The 21,635-nt window shown below is 45.7% G+C and overlaps 1 protein-coding gene across 1 annotated transcript in view; it reads right to left on the bottom strand.

Annotated features, from left to right (window-relative positions):
• Positions 1-5,261: 5,261 nt before the first annotated feature.
• The window catches only part of hecw1a (HECT, C2 and WW domain containing E3 ubiquitin protein ligase 1a), a gene marked incomplete at both ends in the record, with an annotated part of 63,924 nt that continues 47,550 nt past the window's right edge, over positions 5,262-21,635 (bottom strand). The window contains 9 exons of the mRNA XM_079234337.1: positions 5,262-5,373; positions 10,934-11,132; positions 11,676-11,790; positions 11,969-12,115; positions 12,199-12,328; positions 15,745-15,843; positions 16,976-17,128; positions 18,088-18,201; positions 19,100-19,214. Coding sequence (XP_079090463.1) covers positions 5,262-5,373; positions 10,934-11,132; positions 11,676-11,790; positions 11,969-12,115; positions 12,199-12,328; positions 15,745-15,843; positions 16,976-17,128; positions 18,088-18,201; positions 19,100-19,214 — 1,184 coding nt within the window. The remainder of the gene's footprint in view (positions 5,374-10,933; positions 11,133-11,675; positions 11,791-11,968; positions 12,116-12,198; positions 12,329-15,744; positions 15,844-16,975; positions 17,129-18,087; positions 18,202-19,099; positions 19,215-21,635) is intronic.

Here is a 21,635-nt window from a genome sequence, read left to right as displayed (position 1 = left end):
CAAAACGACCATGAACAGATGCAAAGCATATTATGAAGAGATGCAAAACGACCAAAACAGATGCAACACATATTATAGAGAGATCCATAACGACCACAAACAGATGCAAAACGACCAAAACAGATGCAACACATATTATAGAGAGATCCATAACGACCACAAACAGATGCAAAACTACCACAAACAGATGCAAATCTTCTTAAAAAAGACACAAATGACATAAGGAGATAACCCAAAGAGAGGCATACATTCCAGGGAGAAACAAAACACCCACAGGGAGCCATGACGGTAGAATGCACTGGCAGTGTTGTATTTCTTAATGTTAACTTTTTTCTGAACTATAGAATATAGAATCTGATTGACACAAATTATAACATCCCACGATGTTATACATGCGTCATAAAACTGTACAACACATCACAGGGTTCCTCTTTCTCGCCCACACTCTTCAGTGTGACACGGCCGTTTGAAGTCCTTCACCGGAGCCAGTCCCTAATCCCAGTCCGGCCTGCTGGGGTCAAACATGCAGGTACGAGGTCAAAGGCAGCTGGATTTCACGTTGTAGTCTTCAGATTACACCTTGAGGATGAAGGTTGATGACAACCTGTGTATTATTTGTAGTGATGATCACTTTCTACTAATCAGAGGCCTGGTAATGTTCGTTCAGCTCATCACGGAGACAAATAGGTCAGTCGGCCATTTGAGATTTATTTTGACAATGACTTTCTCCCAAAGTAAGAAGTGGCGCTCCCCTTCAGTCAGTCCCGTTGTTTCCATGTTCCCTCACTACAACACACCACACGACGGCAGAGGAGTAACAAAGTGAACGTTTTATTGAGATCAACAGTTGTGTGGTGGAGCGACAGCACAGCCTGAGTATTGAGCGACCCGTTCAGGTTCAGAACTGTACCTTTCGGCATTATGTACAGGTGTGTTTAATCCACACGCACAAAACAGGAAACAGAAAACAATACGCATGCGTCAGCGTCACCCTGCATCCATTCACATAGTCCCTTTGTTAAATTCCCTTTAAAAGTAAATGAGACAAATAAATAGTTGAGAAGACACAGTTACCGTACCTTTGTGTAGACGCCACACAACTCTTCCCCTCCACACGCTTATTTAATAGTTCTACAATAGCTGCTATCAATGCACTTACATAAAAGTGTTATGGTCCGGTTGGTAACCATCTCTTTTCCAGAATAATGTATTTAACATCATCGACCCAGTAAAAACAAGACTTCCATACACAGTCTTTTATATTTTCAACAACTTACATATCAAAATGGACTATTTTTAAGGACGTCACTTGTTGTCATAAGTGTCTGAAACACTGAGTATTTGCTGGGTACATGCAGCTCTGACATCTATGAGATAGAGAGACATGGAAGATCGACCCCAGAAACCATTGACAGAAGCTCAATGACGGACCAGACGATAGAAGGAAAGAGAAGTATGAACCGGACTGAGTGAAGGATGACCAGCGAGCTTCAGAGATAATAGAAAAGACACGCGTATCAAAACTCAAAGGCTTCAAAAGTGAAGGCAAACTCTTCCCACTGATGCTTCTGATCGCACCGTCAGAAAAACAAACACGACAAACCTGCAAACAAACAAAACATTCAGGGAAAGCTTCGGGACTTCCCTTTACTTATAAATACAATACAGTATAAATAACAGTACAAAAGATTGTAGAAAAGAAAAGAGAGAGGGAAGATGCAACATAATCACAGCCATGTCCTCTTAATGATAGAGATGCGTGGATAAGGCCTCGTCACTGCCTAGATGACTGTAGTACTACTGATCTGACTATATATATATGTATATATATATATATATATATATATATATATATATACATACATATACATATATATGTATGTATATATATATATATATATATATATATATATATATATATATATATACATACATATACATATATATGTATGTATATATATATATATATATATATATATATATACATACATATATATGTATATGTATATATATATAGAATATATATAAGAATGTAACGGTAAAATCCTGTATTTCTGTAACTGAAATATTGCCCCATTGTGATCAAGTCTGTAGCTCACGAGCTAATAAAGCACCATTTAGGCCTTTAAAATGAAAACAGTAAGATGTGACCTTTGAACCAGGGTCAAAGGTCAAAGGTTCAGCTGCGGTCAAATTCAGTCAAACATTAAGAATCTTCAGTGGTTCATTTATCTGTTCCCTACACCCTACAAGTCCTATTCAGGTTCAGGGGCTGGTCCTATCCCAGCATGCCTTGGGGTTGATGCCCTAGAATATAGAATCAACAGAGAACAGAGACATGTTTTAACCCTCTGTGATTTAGGCCCTAAATGCACTTGGCATCATATCTTGTTCATATTTGATGATTCTGTGAAACCACATATAAGTTCAATGACAATGTTCAAATTCTTTTTTTTTTAACATCCAATGGCAACATTAAAAACTTTTGGACAATATCAGCGCATGGCAACTATGGTATGGTTAAGGTTGGGGACAGATTGTGATTAACGCGTGGTCACGGTAGGCCACCAATGAGTCGAGGGTGTGATGCTAGCGGTGGCTAATGTAGCCTGCAGCCTCTGAGCCTTCTTTAGAACGCCTCTCCCCAGATTATGTTTCCACAAACATCGTACCCAACGCTGACTCAAGTGACATCACTCGATATGTCAGATATTAAAATGCTTGTTTGTTTTTCAAATGCAACAGAAACCTGGACATCGCTGCAGAACCCCTCAATCACACGGATCGTCCAACGCTTACAATCACAACCCTCACAGTCACGCCCGGGAGGAGAGATCATACATACGGCTTAGAGAGATGAGCGCTGTTATACCTTTTCAACATCTGGCTAGAATGCATCGGTATGTTGGTTGCATGGATACTTGGCTTGTTTGATATCAGAGCTGTCGGCCCAAGACGCATGAGGTGGCTACGTGTAAATGGACTATCAGAGTCTCCAACGAACCTGACTTGTGTTTGACGCACACGAACACCGGGAGAACATGCAGAGGGTTTTCAAAAAGAACCAAGGCAAACATCTGGAGTCAGGACTTTCCCCCACAGGCCACACGTGAGGCACGGTTCCACTACTGGAGCAGAGATGGAGACGAGGGGCTGGGAATGCTGACGGCCATTGTCTGAAAGAACACGGTAAACTGTGGAACACATCAGAGTAAAGGTCTTAACTATTGCATATATTACACTGGTTTGTCCAAGGGCCCCTGTCCACAGGTACCAGAAGGACCGGAGATCCCAGGTCCTCAGAGACCTACATGCTGCATTGTCGTTTGAGGTACTGGAGTACCTGCTCCGTGCAAAGATGGTGAAGGTACAGTCAGAGAGAACGAGTTCGTCAGTGGAGGACTTGAAGAGCACAAGGACCTCCCGCTTGAAGAGCAGGACCAGAGAGGCGGAAAGCCAAAAGGATTCATAGCGTCTCCTTTGCCAGCTGGAGACAGCGTCCATTCTTTGTCGTCAAGGAATCCTGGTCTGTCCGGTCCGGCCTGGTCGCCCTTGGTCTCCACGGACGGACTCCCAGAAGCCCTTGCGTTGGAATCGATGGTTACTTGATGCGTAGCAGAGCGAGAAAGCTTGTAGAGGCGGTTGGAGTGTCAGTAACAGTGCAGCAAAAGGTCTCAGCTGCTGGACGGACCCAGAGGGGGTGCAGGTCCAGATCTAGGCTTTCCTGGACGATACCAATACTTATTGAGTATCCGAACTGGACAGAGTGTTGTAATGGTCGTTGAGTCTGTGCCTACCCATTAAAACCACCTATTTAAAGGGATTACACACGCGCTACCTGGAATTTGTGTCGGTGTACTCGATCTAAATTAAAGCAAAGGTTCAGTGTTCATGCCGTGCCCCTACATCACTCGTCCCCAGTACCAGTGAGCCAGACCACAAGAAAGACTTTGAGCACTTCTGTTGTGTCTCTGCTCCTCAGCGAGGAGAGAAGACATTGACATTGCTTTAAATAAGACATAAATAATAATTGCTATAGTTATCTGAGAGATACAAGATAATATATATGGTTGGTTTAAATACTATTAGCATCCCTCCAGTGGTTCAGCTCCTATTTCCCAAGTAAATCATTTTCATAATCCTCACCATGTTCCTCAGGGATCAGATTCGGGGACTATTTTCTTCTCCATTAACAAGACTCTTCTTAGAAACATTGAATTATCTTCAAACTTATATTGTTTTGCTTTTACGTGTAGATGCTTCTGCCAATAAAACATAGTGATCCTGATAGCTTGAGCCTATCTTCTCAATCACCTTGCAAAGTGCATGATTCCTTAACTTCCATCGTTTGCCATGATTCATGAACCCAAATGCTAAGTGGACTAGAAAAAGTAATCCCTCCTTCTATTTCCTGTTGCTTGGCCTTCTGCAGCTCTGCCTGAGCCAATAGACAGGATCTATACAATTCAAGTTTTTTTACATTGGTTACAGTTTTAGGTTTGATTGTAAGGTTCTGACCACCCTGAGGCCTTGACATGGTTTCTGGCACAAAGCTACATCACATTGATTTAATTCTTTATGTAATTCTTCAGTCTCAGACCCACCAAGGTCCTGATCAACACATAAAGATCCTGGTTGGCGCTCCAGATAAAGACCAGACATAATGGTTCCTTTGGCTTCAGGGCTACCAGAGTTTGCATCCATTAAAATCTGCATTATACTTTGAACCACTTCTTTAAGAGTAGCTTGTGCTCTGTTTGTATTATTTATGTGTCTATTTAATGAGTGTATTAGTCTCTGTCTATATCTCTAATACTTTTCTTTCTGACTTTATTTGTTCTATTTCTCCTTGTCTTTACAGTATAAGAGCACACTATAGTTTTTTAATCATTTATCACTTAAATCCTTGCTGTGAATTCAGATTAGTAGTAAGAATATATCTAAAGATACATTCCAACAAGTTCTCACGTCTGTGGCGGCCATAGTTTTTGTACTAGATTGCATGTAAAGTTACTATTTGTGTAGCTATAGCTTGACTGTACGTGCTGGGTGCTGTCATAAAGATCCCCGTAGCTAAGTGAGAGACTCTAACACACAGTACCATAACAGTGACATATATCACATGACCAAACACGTTGTCGAGTACAGTCTAGGTATCTTTACGACGTGTCAAGCCCTCGAGAGCTGCTGCTTTCATCCCTCGTGTTTTATCCCAGCCGGTTCCCACAGAGGGCCGCGGTGCTGACGTTGTCCTCTGCAGCTCACTCCAGGCCAAAGGTGCTGGTCTCCTCCACGGCAACCAGCAGCTTCTCGTACAGCATGGTGTACGACGGGTATGGAGGCAGGTCCAGGCGGTTGAAACAGGTGTGAGCCCTGAGAGAGAGAGAGAGAGAGAGAGAGAGAGAGAGAGAGAGAGAGAGGTGATCAAAGGATGGAGGGTCACGGCTAGGGATGGGTATCGTTTGGGTTTTTTCCGATACCGGTGCTAAACCGATACTTTTAAAACGATACCGGTGCTAAACGGTGCCTGAACCGATACTTTTTTATTGCCAAGGCAATTTTTTCTTTTTTCAAATTGAACAATATTATGAACTGTTTAAAGTATACTAGATAATAAATAAACACATATACAACACTTGACTTCAAACTACAGCTTCAAACCTTTTAACTTCAAACTATAAAATTATATATTTAAAAAAAGAACAGTCAGGTGTTCTGATGGGACCGTGTGCAACAGAACTCAGACTCTGTTGGATCCTAAAACTGCTGCTTTATGGACTACACGTCACCATTAATATCAACTGGAGAGATTTGTTCCATCAAGCCGAGGACGGACGTTCAAAAGCTCGTGCTCGTGTCTCCAGCGATCTCTGTGTGCGCGCACTGTGTGTGTGAGCGCTGGAAGCCCCGCCCCCTCGAGCCCCGCCCCCTCGAGCCCCGCTCTGCATGCAGGCAGACAGAGAGCAGAGCAGCAGTGTGCTCTGATCCGCGCTATTTTAATAATCGTTTTTAGCGTGCGGGCACCGCGCTACCTTTTTAGTATCTATATACCGTGCAACTTTACAGAGTAGTGTAAAAAAAAAGTATTTAAATCGGCTCAGGCACCGGAAGGAAGCACCGAAATCTGCGTTGCTTTTCGGTCCGGTAGGTACCGGACGTGTTGGCATGGTACCCAACCCTAGTCACGGCTATAGGAGGATACCTGAAGCTCACCTCACACTGTACAACTCACTCATCTATTTAGGGAGCACCAACACAAAAACATGTCAGAATATATACTTTATGTATTTATCTAAACAGGTTCCTTCAATACTGTGCTTTAAGAACTTTTCAGCCTATCATATCTGCATATAGTTGTTCCCTTTATTTTCTCCTGACGATTAAAAACAACACTTCACAAAGAGACACTGAGAGGAATATTTCATCGTGCTTTTATGCCTGGAGCTAGATTAGAAGATTGAGTCTTGTGTCTGTGTGCTATATTAAGTTTCAGCTAGCGGCCGGTTAGCATAGCTGAGAATAAAGACTGGATATAGGTGGAAACAGCTCGTGTGGCTCTATCTAAAGGCAACAACAACCCTCCACCAGAAGCTCTGATGCTCATGCCACCATTGTTTATCTGACCAAACCCCAGTGTTACTGTAAAAACAAAGTGGTGCTCTACTAGAACAGACTTTCCTTTTCTTGGCTGTGCACAGTGACTTCCTTGAGTGTTGTTTCATATAGTCGTTTTTACACCGACTCAGTCGTATCGTTTCATGCTTCCAGTGTGTTTGTCTCCTCGCTCCAGACCTTACAGACATGAGAATGGTATCAATCTTCTTAAGGGAACACTTCACCCTGACAAAAAACATTTGTTTATTCATCACTCGCCCCTTCTGGAAGATAATTTGTTTTTCTCTCATACCTCTGAGGAGAATCCCAAAAGGAGTAAACCCATGATGTGTGCATACAGTTTAAAACCCTTCCTCCACTTCCTGTCCTGCAGAGACTCACAGCGAGTGAAGGTCTAGTGGCTGAAGGTTGAACACACCATCCTGGTGACGAGTATAGTGAGCACACCACGTGATGAAGGAGACGTGAACCACACTGCTCCAGTTGTGTGAGACTTTATCAAGTGATTTCTGATTTAGTGTTGCTGTCATTAAACCTGTCCCCAATCTCCAACTCATCCAGGATTCACTCTGTTTATTGGATTCTTCCTTCACTGTGACGGCATGCAGAGCATCCACATGTGGTGTCTTTCCTTTAGTCACACATCTTGGGCTGCTTGTAGACACGGGCTGATGCCAATTATTACATCACACAGATCCACACAGCCATGCAGATGTAGAAAGTATAAATATGAATGTATATCTCTGTAAACACACTATTCTACTCATCACAGGTGGCGGCAACACAAGGCAGAGAGTAAGCAGGGCTGAATTGAAGGTACTGGATAACTGTTATTCTGCACAGTCAGACCTCACCGTCCTCACTGTGTTCTGCTGCTCAGGGCACCTCCAAAGTGAGCCCATGTATTAGTTACCGAACAGCGCCCCCTGTGGCCCAAAGTGACAATTACATGATAATGCAAACAACTAATGCAGCAGCACTAGAGAAGAGTGAAAAGAGAGAAAGTTCATCTGACAGTAAGACCTACCGAGTTTGCTAACATTAGACTGCTAACATTAGCTAACCTTTGCTGACTGCTAACATTAGCTAACGTTAACTGACTGCTAACATTAGCTGACTGCTAACATTAGCTAACATTAACTTATTGCTAACATTAGCTAACATTAGCTGACTGCTAACATTAGCTAACATTAACTTATTGCTAACATTAGCTAACATTTGCTGACTGCTAACATTAGCTAACGTTAACGGACTGCTAACATTAGCTGACTGCTAACATTAGCTAATGTTAACTGACTGCTAACATTAGCTGACTGCTAACATTAGCTAACGTTAACTGACTGCTAATATTAGCAGTCAGCTAACATTAGCTAATGTTAGCTGACTGCTAACATTAGCTAACTGCCAGGGCTCCAGACTGCGACCAAATGGCCGCATTTTGCGCCTAAAAATTAGACACAGTGCGACTAAATGTTTCATCCACTCGCGCGTGCGCGACCAGTAAATTAGCTTTTTTTTGTTATTAAATATTTTTGTTGCTGACAAACTTGTTCTACACCTCAGCCCACTATAGTTAGCGGTAATGCCTGAATGACTGGTCTGCCAATCAACATTAACTCCAGAAGAAGAAGAAAGGAGACGAAAACAGATTTCACATAGCGGGGTCTCCTGTCAACAATGGTGAAGCGGACTATCAGTTGGTACTTTCTTCCTAAACATAATGATCTAGAGAACACAAATCCAGAGATTGAGTCTGATTGTGAGGAAACGGTCGTGGAGAAAAAAGGCAGGAAAGTCAGCTTTCGCGATGAGTGGCTGCGCGAGTTCACCTGGCTGAGGCGTTTTAGGGAGACGAATTCAATGAACTGCAAATTCTGCTGTTGATACCTACAACATGCGGGGAACACGAAATGTATTGATAAGACTGGCACTACACAATTAAAACACAACGGCAGTCAGAAACATACAATGTGCCGCGACCTGTCAATGAAAGTGCAGCTCCACTCCCAGTAGCTAATTACAAGGGCTGGCCAACACAGGCACCTTATCGCCAGCAGGGGGCGATCTTTTGTAGGAAGTGTTAACGCACAAGTTATGTCTACAACTTGCTCTGTTGTTGTCAGTAGAGCATAAATATTAATTTTGTATTTTTAAGCTGTATAACTGGTGTATGTTATTAAAACTATTGCACAAGTTTATAAGATTGTAGTTTATGCATTTATTGTCAAAGTATTTATCAGTAATACAGTGAAAATGATAGGAAAACTTTGCAAGTCTATTTATAGTGTGCGCCCCTACATTTTCAGCTTGCGCCCCTAAAATTTTAAGTTAGGGGCCACTGTGCTCCTAGTAAAAAAAGTTAGTCTGGAGCCCTGACTGCTAACATTAGCTTACTTTAGCCACAACAAGCTATGCGTCTAAGGAAAGCTGGAGCAGCAGAATCCCTGAATGTTTAGAACGGAGCACGTCTTGTTGTGAGCTTTTTATTTGTATGTGATTTCTTCTCTCTAGAGTCACATAGATTCACCTGACTCCACCTCAACACAAACACACATCCCCAAACCTGCTGTTGCTAGTAGACCTGCAGTATAACTGCTGATGCTGAAGTCAAGTTCTGTGTTTCTGCTGAGCACGCTCCCGTTCTGACCACTGCAAGGTCAGACCAACACCATGTGATCTCACATCTACCTGAAATACCAGAATAGCTGCTCTGCACCCGAGTGACCTGTTGGCAGCTCCTGGCACAGCATGTTGCTCTGCATCATTTACACACAACCAAAGTGCTGCTGCACTATGAAGGTGGTCAGCACATTTATTCATTTCACCAGACACCTCGACCTTCTGAGTTAAAGCGACGACCTTGACGACCCGTCTGCTGCCCTCTCCGTTCATACTGCTGGTCCAAAGCGCTATGCAGGACCAGGACCAGGTACAGGACCAGGTACTGGACCAGGAGCAGGACCAGGTACTGGACCAGGTACTGGACCAGGACCAGGTACAGGACCAGGTACTGGACCAGGACCAGGTACTGGACCAGGTACTGGACCAGGTACTGGACCAGGAGCAGGACCAGGTACTGGACCAGGTACTGGACCATGACCAGGTACTGGACCAGGTACAGGACCAGGTACTGGACCAGGACCAGGTACTGGACTATGTACTGGACCAGGTACTGGACCATGACCAGGTCCTGGACCAGGTACAGGACCAGGACCAGGACCAGGATCAGGACCTGCAGTGACTGAAGCCCTTAAGTAACACAGAGGCTTTGAGACTATTTTCAACGGGCTGTTTTGCCTCCTGACTCGTGAAACGCTCGCTGGACGCTTCTGGTCAGTTTTGGGCGAGTCAGGGACACCGTGTCACGTTCCTGTCGTAAGCATCGTGTCTTTTCTCAAGAGCTCTGATGAACACAGATTACAATATTACAACATAATTCAGTCAACAATCCAAAAATAGAGTTGTTGTTGGCAAAGAGTTTATTCTACAAGACGTCTTATGTATGAAGTAAACTTTCCCCTTTCTAATACGGCTTTGTATTTCACTCACAAGTTGACTCCTGGGACAGAAGAGTGCACAGTGTTAGCTGATAGTGAGCTGATTGTGTTCATCCAGGTGATACTGCTGCAACAATGAGTGGATTCATTGAGAAGTCAAAAGGATCGGCTCCTCTTTTTGTAAATGATTAGTTGTTTAAAACCCTTTCAAAACCCTGGAACCAATTCAGGCTGTAGACTTTTTTACATTTTTCTCTATGTTTGAGTCGTCGTAGGAACCTAAAATTAATTCCAATACTTGTGTTTATTGTATGTATTTGTTCAGCAAAGTCTTGGAAAAAAATATACATTTGCAAAAAAACACTTTTAAAATATATTTTGAAGATAACTATGAACATCCAGCACGACAACAGCCCACATACTAATAAGACACCTTTATGGAAGAACACAGCATTTGGGTGTTCAAAAGAGTTTCAGTCAAAAAACTGTGTCGGTTCAAAAATGGAGTTTAGGTAAATACTTAAACTTAACGGTTACTTTAATCATGTTTCCCACCAGATGTCTCTTCTCACACGGGTTGCGGTATTGTAGCATTTTAAATGAAGTTATACAACGATGTGGTTCCGGAGATAATATGTTGTTGTTTTTTGTCTGATAAAACTGTTTTTATGCTTCTTTGTTATATTTGTTGAGATTCTCCCGGCAGCAATCAACCCATCAGATGCTCACAGGCCCTCTGGGGTTCCCATGACGCCACTCACGTGACGCCGCTCACGTGACGCCGCTCACGTGACGCCGCTCACGTGACGCCGCTCACGTACCTGGGCAGGGAGGTGACTTTGCCCCACTTCTCGATGCAGAAGCGGCGCAGGCCGTTGGAGCCCCGCAGCGCGGCGAAGCCCTCGTAGGGCACGCTGGACGTCCCGGTGACGAACTGCAGCAGGCGGAGGCGCTGCTCGTTGTTGAACCGCTCCACGGCGGCCCAGAACCAGCGCATCACGATGTGGCCGTCATGGTAACCTGGCGATCGGGAGTCAGGGAGTTAACAGCATGACTGAATAAACTCACTGCTTCTATTATCAATGTATACGGCGTGCAACAAGACATGCACGATGGAACTAAATGGGACTATAAAAGGTAAATATTGGTGTTTAGACTGCAAGATTAATAATGGAAAACATCCTGGAATACAGGCCATTCAAGGAATCCTTGTATGGTCTAGTACAAGGAGTCTGTCAACGGGAAAGACCGTTTGATTTGAAATGTATTCATAGAGATATTATGCTTTACAGCTACAGTGGTGCCAAACGCAGCAGCTAGGTGGCTCACGCTAACGAGCCGTGGTCAGGCTCACTATTGGCTCGGCGGGTGTGTGTGGGCGGGACCTCAAGACCACGGCTCCACTCCCCATTGGCCACCACTCTGGAGACCAACAGGAGGCGGCTGGGAAGTGGACACGCGTCGTCCATCTTTGTTTACAGTTCATGGGTTTCACACACACACACACACACACACACACACACACACACACACACACACACACACACACACACACACACACACCTCCTCTGTACTCGGTGTTGCTCCTCCAGTCGATGAGGTCGATCTCGACCGTACCGGCGATCACCAGCTCCAGCTCCCGGGCATCGAACACGGACACCAGCCTGGAGTCCACCACCTGGGACACGGAGAGACACGCCTCTGTTCAGCTGTGTGTGTCATGCATCCACTCTACGTGAACTATTATAGCGCCTCTACTATGTTGTGATTGAGGACGCCTGTGACCTCACTGGTCTGTTTGTGAATGAACCCGTGCTGACAGCATGTGATGGTGCGGTGAAGCAGAGCACCGTTACCTCGTAGAAGCCTCTGACCAGCGCCTCCGTCTGCTGCACCACTCCTCTCTCCACCCTCCACTTGGCCATGCGCTCAATGTAGTCCTTCTTGTTCTTCTCCGTCACCTGCAGGTTGGAGCCGCCCGACTTCAGCTCCCGCTCCGTCACCTGAGCAGGCATGAAGCTCGTCACGGTGGAAACAACAACACGCACTTCAGATCAACAACAGCGTGCACGTCACCCTAACCCACCTGGCCGAAGACCTCCTCGTTGACGGTGAAGGTGAGGTCCAGGATGTCCGTGATGTCGTTGTCCTTCATCCACTGCAGCGACTGGTGGAACTCCTCGTCCAGGTACTCCAGATCAGACAGGTCTGTGGAGCTGAAGGACACACGCAGCTCACTATGTAGCTCACTATGTAGCTCACTATGTAGCTCACTATGCAGCCCACTATGCAGCCCACTATGCAGCCCACTATGTAGCCCACTATGCAGCCCACTATGTAGCCCACTATGCAGCCCACTATGTAGCTCACTACGCAGCCCACTATGTAGCCCACTACGCAGCCCACTATGCAGCCCACTACGCAGCCCACTATGTAGCCCACTACGCAGCCCACTATGCAGCCCACTACGCAGCCCACTATGTAGCCCACTACGTAGCCCACTACGCAGCCCACTATGTAGCCCACTACGTAGCCCACTACGCAGCCCACTATGTAGCCCACTACGCAGCCCACTACGCAGCCCACTATGTAGCCCACTACGCAGCCCACTACGCAGCCCACTATGTAGCCCACTATGTAGTCCACTATGCAGCCCACTATGTAGCCCATTACGCAGCCCACTACGCAGCCCACTATGTAGCCCACTATGTAGCCCACTACGCAGCCCACTACGTAGCCCACTATGTAGCCCACTATGCAGCCCACTACGTAGCCCACTATGTAGCCCACTACGTAGCCCACTATGTAGCCCACTACGCAGCCCACTACGCAGCCCACTATGTAGCCCACTACGCAGCCCACTACGCAGCCCACTATGTAGCCCACTATGCAGCCCACTACGTAGCCCACTATGTAGCCCACTACGTAGCCCACTATGTAGCCCACTACGCAGCCCACTACGCAGCCCACTATGTAGCCCACTACGCAGCCCACTACGCAGCCCACTATGTAGCCCACTATGTAGTCCACTATGCAGCCCACTATGTAGCCCACTACGCAGCCCACTACGCAGCCCACTATGTAGCCCACTATGTAGCCCACTATGTAGCACACTACGCAGCCCACTACGCAGCCCACTATGCAGCCCACTACGTAGCCCACTATGTAGCCCACTACGCAGCCCACTACGCAGCCCACTATGTAGCCCACTATGCAGCCCACTACGCAGCCCACTATGTAGCCCACTACGCAGCCCACTATGTAGCCCACTATGCAGCCCACTACGCAGCCCACTATGTAGCCCACTATGTAGCCCACTACGCAGCCCACTACGCAGCCCACTATGTAGCCCACTATGTAGCCCACTACGCAGCCCACTACGCAGCCCACTATGTAGCCCACTATGTAGCCCACTATGTAGCACACTACGCAGCCCACTACGCAGCCCACTATGTAGCCCACTATGTAGCCCACTACGCAGCCCACTACGTAGCCCACTATGTAGCCCACTATGCAGCCCACTACGTAGCCCACTATGTAGCCCACTACGTAGCCCACTACGTAGCCCACTATGTAGCCCACTATGCAGCCCACTACGCAGCCCACTATGTAGCCCACTATGCAGCCCACTACGCAGCCCACTATGTAGCCCACTATGTAGCCCACTACGCAGCCCACTACGCAGCCCACTATGTAGCCCACTATGTAGCCCACTACGCAGCCCACTACGCAGCCCACTATGTAGCCCACTATGTAGCCCACTACGTAGCCCACTATGCAGCCCACTATGTAGCCCACTATGTAGCCCACTATGCAGCCCACTATGTAGCCCACTATGTAGCCCACTATGCAGCCCACTACGTAGCCCACTATGTAGCCCACTATGCAGCCCACTATGTAGCCCACTATGTAGCCCACTATGTAGCCCACTATGTAGCCCACTACGCAGCCCACTATGTAGCCCACTATGTAGCCCACTACGCAGCCCACTACGCAGCCCACTATGTAGCCCACTATGTAGCCCACTATGTAGCCCACTATGCAGCCCACTATGTAGCCCACTATGCAGCCCACTACGCAGCCCACTATGTAGCCCACTATGTAGCCCACTACGCAGCCCACTATGTAGCCCACTATGTAGCCCACTACGCAGCCCACTACGCAGCCCACTATGTAGCCCACTATGTAGCCCACTACGCAGCCCACTATGTAGCCCACTATGTAGCCCACTACGCAGCCCACTACGCAGCCCACTATGTAGCCCACTATGTAGCCCACTATGTAGCCCACTACGCAGCCCACTACGCAGCCCACTATGTAGCCCACTATGTAGCCCACTACGCAGCCCACTATGCAGCCCACTACGCAGCCCACTATGTAGCCCACTATGTAGCCCACTACGCAGCCCACTATGTAGCCCACTATGTAGCCCACTACGCAGCCCACTACGCAGCCCACTATGTAGCCCACTATGTAGCCCACTATGCAGCCCACTATGTAGCCCACTATGCAGCCCACTACGCAGCCCACTATGTAGCCCACTATGTAGCCCACTACGCAGCCCACTATGTAGCCCACTATGTAGCCCACTACGCAGCCCACTACGCAGCCCACTATGTAGCCCACTATGTAGCCCACTATGTAGCCCACTACGCAGCCCACTATGTAGCCCACTATGTAGCCCACTATGTAGCCCACTACGCAGCCCACTACGCAGCCCACTACGCAGCCCACTATGTAGCCCACTATGTAGCCCACTACGTAGCCCACTACGCAGCCCACTACGCAGCCCACTACGCAGCCCACTATGTAGCCCACTATGTAGCCCACTACGCAGCCCACTATGTAGCCCACTATGTAGCCCACTATGCAGCCCACTACGCAGCCCACAGGAGCCAGACGGAGGGGCGTGTCTCTGGAGCGCTCAGGAAACAGGAAGGACCGAGACCACGTCACAGAGTTGGTGCTCTGAACCAAACGAGCTCACAGGGATTCAGGGCTCAGAAAACACAAACGTCAACCGAGGATAACTCGTGTTACGTGTAACGTTCACGATAAAAGGAGTTTGCAGATATACAGGATATCTTTAATGTTCCTGAACTGGTCTACTGGGCACAGTGACGGTCATGGGTTTATAATATATATATATATAATAGATCTCATATTTGGATGGATCTCTTCGCTGCCTCCTGCCACGGGAAAGATGAGCTTCAGTCCCCACCAACTCCCTGAAGACGCTGATCATTTCCCTGTAAGTGTGTGTGGAACTTTGTGAACTGGACTGTTTTTACGATGAGGCTCGATGAATAGAAAGCTCACATTTTAGCCCACAAGTATGCATATTACATGATTTCAACATGTGCAAATAGCACAAGACCACCATGTGTGTACTATGTGAACACAGTGAGTGTGTACTATGTGAACACAGTGAGTGTGTACTATGTGAACACAGTGAGTGTGTACTATGTGAACACAGTGAGTGTGTACTATGTGAACACAGTGAGTGTGTACTATGTGAACACAGTGAGTGTGTACTATGTGAACACAGTGAGTGTGTACTATGTGAACACAGTGAGTGTGTACTATGTGAACACAGTGAGTGTGTACTATGTGAAGTATAGTGTGTACTGACAGGCGCAGCAGGGCCTTGTAGAAGGGTCTGGTGAAGAAAGCATCCAGCAGGTACTGGTGGATCAGAGCCAGGCCCAGGATACGCCCACTGAAGCGGAACCTGGACACACACACACACACACACACATTAGAACCAACAATAGAATTGGTGAGACATCACTTTGACACATAATAGTAACATGAGTGGATGAACCTGATAGTAAATACAGTATTCTCTGTATTCACTTTTTGTTCTTCTTTTTTTCTAATCACTGTTGACGTCAATGTCATGTAGCTAAAGGCAGTGAAACTAATATGCTATCACATTTTTATGCAAACACGTGTCTACTTTGTCACTTCCCATCAGCATGCGGCTCTTTAGCCCGTCTGGTGCGTGTGTTGATAAAATAAAATGTGTTTATGGACCTCAATGTAGTCGACACGTGACTGTATTTTATTTCTCCTCTTCATAAGAGTATGATAGTTATAAACAGGTAAATTAGCAATACAATGTCAATAATTGTCTTTATTCTTGTTCTATAATTTCATAGATAAACAAACTATAGTTTTTGTATGTATAATATGACAATATATAAAACTTTATAAGCTGTGATATCAAATAGATTTTGCGGCTCCAGACACATTTCCTTTTCTTTGGATCAGAAAGGTTGCCGACCTCTGAACTAGTCGAATCGTTCTTTCTTTAATAAAGTGACAGCTTTAGTCCAGACTACTTATTAATAAGGAAAATGTGTTTTGAAAGTGAACTGAACAGTGTTGAAGAAGCCCTGAGAGGGAAACGAGATAAACACATCTTCAGATGAGAAAAACAGGTTTGCCAGGTGGTCAGTTCTTCTTGTCAGGAACTTTGAATTGTTTGTTGTTGAAATACTCTTTGAAACCACAAGAGGGCGAAGTGCACCTTCACCCCGTTTTCTTTCCTTTGTCCAGATATGTATTTTAATCAGTGCTCTGCTTTATGTCCTATTTAGAGCATGAGGTGCACGTCAGCCTCTTGTGGCCACACTGAGTATTACAACCACAAACACACGCTTTCACAGATTAAAACTAATAAGGCATTTAGAAAGATGATCAACTGCTCTCAAGTCACAATTACATGAAAGATAATAATTTCAATCAGACCTAGAACATGGATCTGGTGTCCTACATCACGTTATAGTGTGTGTGTGTGTGTGTGTGTGTGTGTGTGTGTGTGTGTGTGTGTGTGCGTGTGTTAGCATTGCACAGCTCACCACTCCAGGTGGTTCTCAACGAAGGCGGACATGGGGCTGATCTGAACGGTGTAGGTGTCGTTGGCCGAGTATTCAAACAGACCGTAGTACGGATTAAACAGCTCCTGAGACAAGAGGAAGAAGAACTCTCTGGACGGGCCGCTGTAGTCCAACCTGAGGGGAAACACAGAGGCAGAGGGTTAAAGGCTTCAGGGCTTCAGGGCTCTGCAGACCGAGTCCAGCTCGCCGCCTCAGCTGACAAAGGGACTGTGTAAGAAGTGGGCGTCGTCGTGATGATGTCATCCATTGGTTTGTGGACTGATGTTTTGTAGCCTGCAGTTCAGACGTGACCCAATGTGGACTGAGGAGGAGTGACTCTGGTGTCGACCTGTCAATCACCATGTAGCCCCGCCCTAAAGCGTCCCCTGCTTTATGGTCTGTTTGACTCTAAATGACCATAATGTACTAAATGAACATCATGCTGTATTGAAGAAGACTTGAAACTAGAGATTGAGACATAAACTCATGTTTACAATGTTTACTGAGGGAATACATCAAGAGAAGTAGAGTCATTTATATAGACTTCTATACAACCAGAGGAGTCACCCCCTGGTGGTCAGGAGAGAGAATGCAGCTTTAACACATGAAGCATAGACTTCTATACAACCAGAGGAGTCGCCCCCTGGTGGTCAGGAGAGAGAATGTCTCTTTAACTCATGAAGCATAGACTTCTATACAACCAGAGGAGTCGCCCCCTGGTGGTCAGGAGAGAGAATGTCTCTTTAACTCATGAAGCATAGACTTCTATACAACCAGCGGCTCATTGACTCCAATTCCCTTCGGCTGCTGGATGCTGCGTAGAGCCGGCTATTTACAGAACGCTGCACCAAACTTGACTTCCCTGAAGTCAACAAGTGGATCGCCTGCAGGAACAGCTCCAGTCTGCAACTCAAACCGTGTGTTAACTAACAACACCAGCCAGGTGAAAGAACTCTGTGTGTCTCGATGAGAACCTCATAGGTGAGGTTAGAGCTGAGAACACGACACATGTTTGAGCTTCAGAAGCTCGTGAGAACAGCATAACATACCCTGTACACTAACACATTGTGTGTGTGTGTGTGTGTGTGTCTCACCCCTCCTCCCCCAGGAAGGTGACGTAGAGTTTGTTCCTCTGCAGCTCTTTGCGGGAGTAGGCCATCACCTGGTTAAAGGTTCCCTCCAGCAGGTGTTCTCTCCGGATCAGCAACCTGCAACCAGCAGCTCACATGTTGCTGCTTCTCTCCCAACATCATATTCACTTCACTGTTCCTGTGCATTCTGCTCCAACAAGAATACGACTCTGGTGGGAAATAGTTTCTCATTAGGGCCCGAGCACTGACGTATTCAGAGCGGAGGACCTATTGTTATTCGAATGTTTATTATTATTTGTTTTATTTGTATTATTTGCGGTCATCGAAAATACCAATCTGATTGGGGTGTCGGGCAAAAGTCCCAAAAAATAGCTCGCTAGCGCCCCCTTTAGTTGTGAAAGCTATTCATTTTTGCCACCTATGACCGATTGACTTGACATTGGTACACATGTTCGGTTGTGTCTGCTTTACAGAAAAGTCAAGCACACCATTAAGCTCCGTCGACTTAGATTTTCCGCCATTTTTAATTTAGTAAAAAACACTTCATTTCCAACTTCTCCAAAAAAGCTGGGTCCGATTCTTACGAAACTTTCTTTGGGTCTTTATTTGTTCGATGTGATCAAACCATACTTTTAGGATTGTTGATATCTCATTGTGATAAACAAGAAGATATGAACCAATTAACCTCTTAGGGGCGTGACGTCAATACATATATTCCAAATATATTCCAAATCACTAGTGGTATTTGTTATTTCATTCCTAGAACACAACCTTCAGAGGGCATTACCTTATTGTTTTGGCCGAGTCTCCACGGACAAATGTACGAAAATATGATTATATAGATAAAATAGATCAGATATCAATATAAAAATGCCTTTTTTTATTATTGTATGTGGGGCCAGGATCAGGGTATTTACTGATAAATCTACTGCTCCAGCCTAATGGGAGCGTATAGAGCGTTGGCCTCTCATGCTGACGGTACAACCAGCGTTCATCACTGGAGTCTGAGTCTTACTTGATCTTGCCCGGGCCTTGTCCGTAGCCCTTGGCTTCCAATTTCCTGTAGAAGTTTCTCAGTTTAGCTTCAAAGTCTCTGCGGTAAGGAGCTGGAGCCCTCGCCCTCTGCAGGCCTGCACACACACACACACACACACACACACACACACACACACACACACACACACACACACACACACACCAGAGTTAATAGGAGACGTTTGTTTTAGAGAAGAGAGAGACACAGTTCAGCTCCAGCTTTCCACCAAGAAAGTATAAAACTAATGAAGGAAGAAGCTCAATTACAAGCCAGGCTTCCTGCTGTGACTCACTTCCCCTTTATAGACTCTCCCATCAATAACATGCATCACCTAATACACACACACACACACACACACACACACACACACACACACACACACACACACACACACACACACTCCTGAACCCTCAGTACGGTAATCACTGCTGTTTGACAGAGCCTGCTGTGCACTAACGTCGTCTAAATGAGCTCCGGCAGGCCTCTGTGTGTGTGTGTGTGTGTGTGTGTGTGTGTGTGTGTGTGTGTGTGTGTGTGTGTGTGCGTGTGTTAGTGAGCGAGTGCTCCACATAGTGTAGGCTAGATCAGAGTGCGCCTCCACTGCTGCAGCGGCTCCAGCTCACCTGCACACGTGAGTTACTGTGTGAGACTCACAGTGACTTCAGATGAGAAGATAAATAAAAGAGAAGTGAAATCGTATGAATCTGTTTCTCCAGACAGAGGAAGAGAGGCTCGTTACTGAAGAGGGCTGTGATGGTGAGCCTCTGCTCTGCACCACGGCACTGGGGTTACGGCGGGTAATGCACAAGCAAACATTCTCTCACGCAAGTTTGGTGTGTGTGCAGAGGGAGTGAGGACGTCTCTGTTTAGAGCAGACTGCACACACTCTACACTGCACACACTCTACACTGCACACACTCTACACTGCACACACTCTACACTGCACACACTCTACACTGCACACACTCTACACTGTACACACTCTACACTGCACACACTCTACACTGCACACACTCTACACTGTACACACTCTACACTGTACACACTGCACACACTCTACACTGCACACACTCTACACTGCACACACTCTACACTGCACACACTCTACACTGTACACACTCTACACTGCACACACTCTACACTGTACACACTCTACACTGCACACACTCTACACTGCACACACTCTACACTGTACACACTCTACACTGTACACACTCTACACTGTACACACTCTACACCAGGGGTGCCCAATACGTCGATCGCGATCTACCAGTCGATCGCGGAGGTAGTGCGGGTAGATCGCATGCCATTTAAAAAATAATAATAATTAAAAAAAATTTAAAAAACTTTAGCGACAAAACCCAGCTCCCAGTGCGCAAATTAATGTCAATCACTACGGACGCTGCGCCCGCAATGGTTGGCCGCTTGAATGGATGTATTGCCAAGTACAGGGAGATGTTTTCCCCGACTTCCTTCATTACCACTGCATAATACACCAACAAGCATTATGCGCTGCAACGCTAAACATGAAAGAGATCACGGATGTGGCAACAAAGATCATCTAATCGAGTGAGAGCTCTTCAAAGACGGATGTTCTGTGCGCATCTGGAGAAGGACTGCAGCCACTCTGACCTCCTGCTGCACACTGATGTGAGACGCCTATAGAGCTCTGTCCGGAGATACAGGAGTTCCTCCATGTTGTTAAACATGCAGAATACAACCAACTAAGAGCATGTCAATATGCTCACGTTTCTGAATTACAATTTAAAACGTGTGTCAATTGAGTGTTCCCCTGAAGGAGGGAGCAGCAAGACGTGGGACTGTAATGAGTCATTTTGATTTACTTGTAAACCCTTGCGCTTTAATTATCGGGTAGGATGGACAATTTTTTTAAACTTTTGGACTGTGAATGGCACTTGCAGCCCAGTTACTCTTTAGTTATTTTGCACTTTCAGAGGCTTGATTGCTATGTTGAGTTACCTTTAAAGCTTTATTTGTACTTTTTCTTTATTTTTAAAGCATATTTGCACTTTAATTTGTATTACTATTTAATTTATTTGTTATGAAGATGTTCTGATGTTCAGATCTTGTTACTCAAATACATTTGAAGTTCAAATTCCAACATTTTGAGTTACTATTCTTAATTTGCTATGGGAAATAGTCATTAGATTAGTCGATTAATCGAAAAAATAGTCGATAGATTAGTCGTTTATGAAAATAATCGTTAGTTGCAGCCCTAGAGTCAGCCTTTTCCCACATGAAAAAGATTAAGTCTAAACAGCGTTCCACCATGACTGATGACCCTTTGGTCTGCCTGACGCTGACTACCAGCAGCTGCTGTCCGGACTGTGCAACCCTGCTGGTTCCATGCAGTGAAGTCATCAGAGCAAAATGTAATGACCAAAAATGTACAGAATTGTATTGTGTCATAAGGGTTCATGCAGTTATGCAAGGTACGCCAATATTGTAAATATAAAGTATACTCTGTATATTTATACATTAATAATGCTTTATA

Source organism: Taurulus bubalis (genome assembly GCF_910589615.1).
Source record: "Taurulus bubalis genome assembly, chromosome: 18".
Taxonomy (NCBI): domain Eukaryota; kingdom Metazoa; phylum Chordata; class Actinopteri; order Perciformes; family Cottidae; genus Taurulus; species Taurulus bubalis.
Note: the sequence above shows the minus strand (reverse complement) of the source record. Positions and strands in the feature narration are given on the sequence as shown.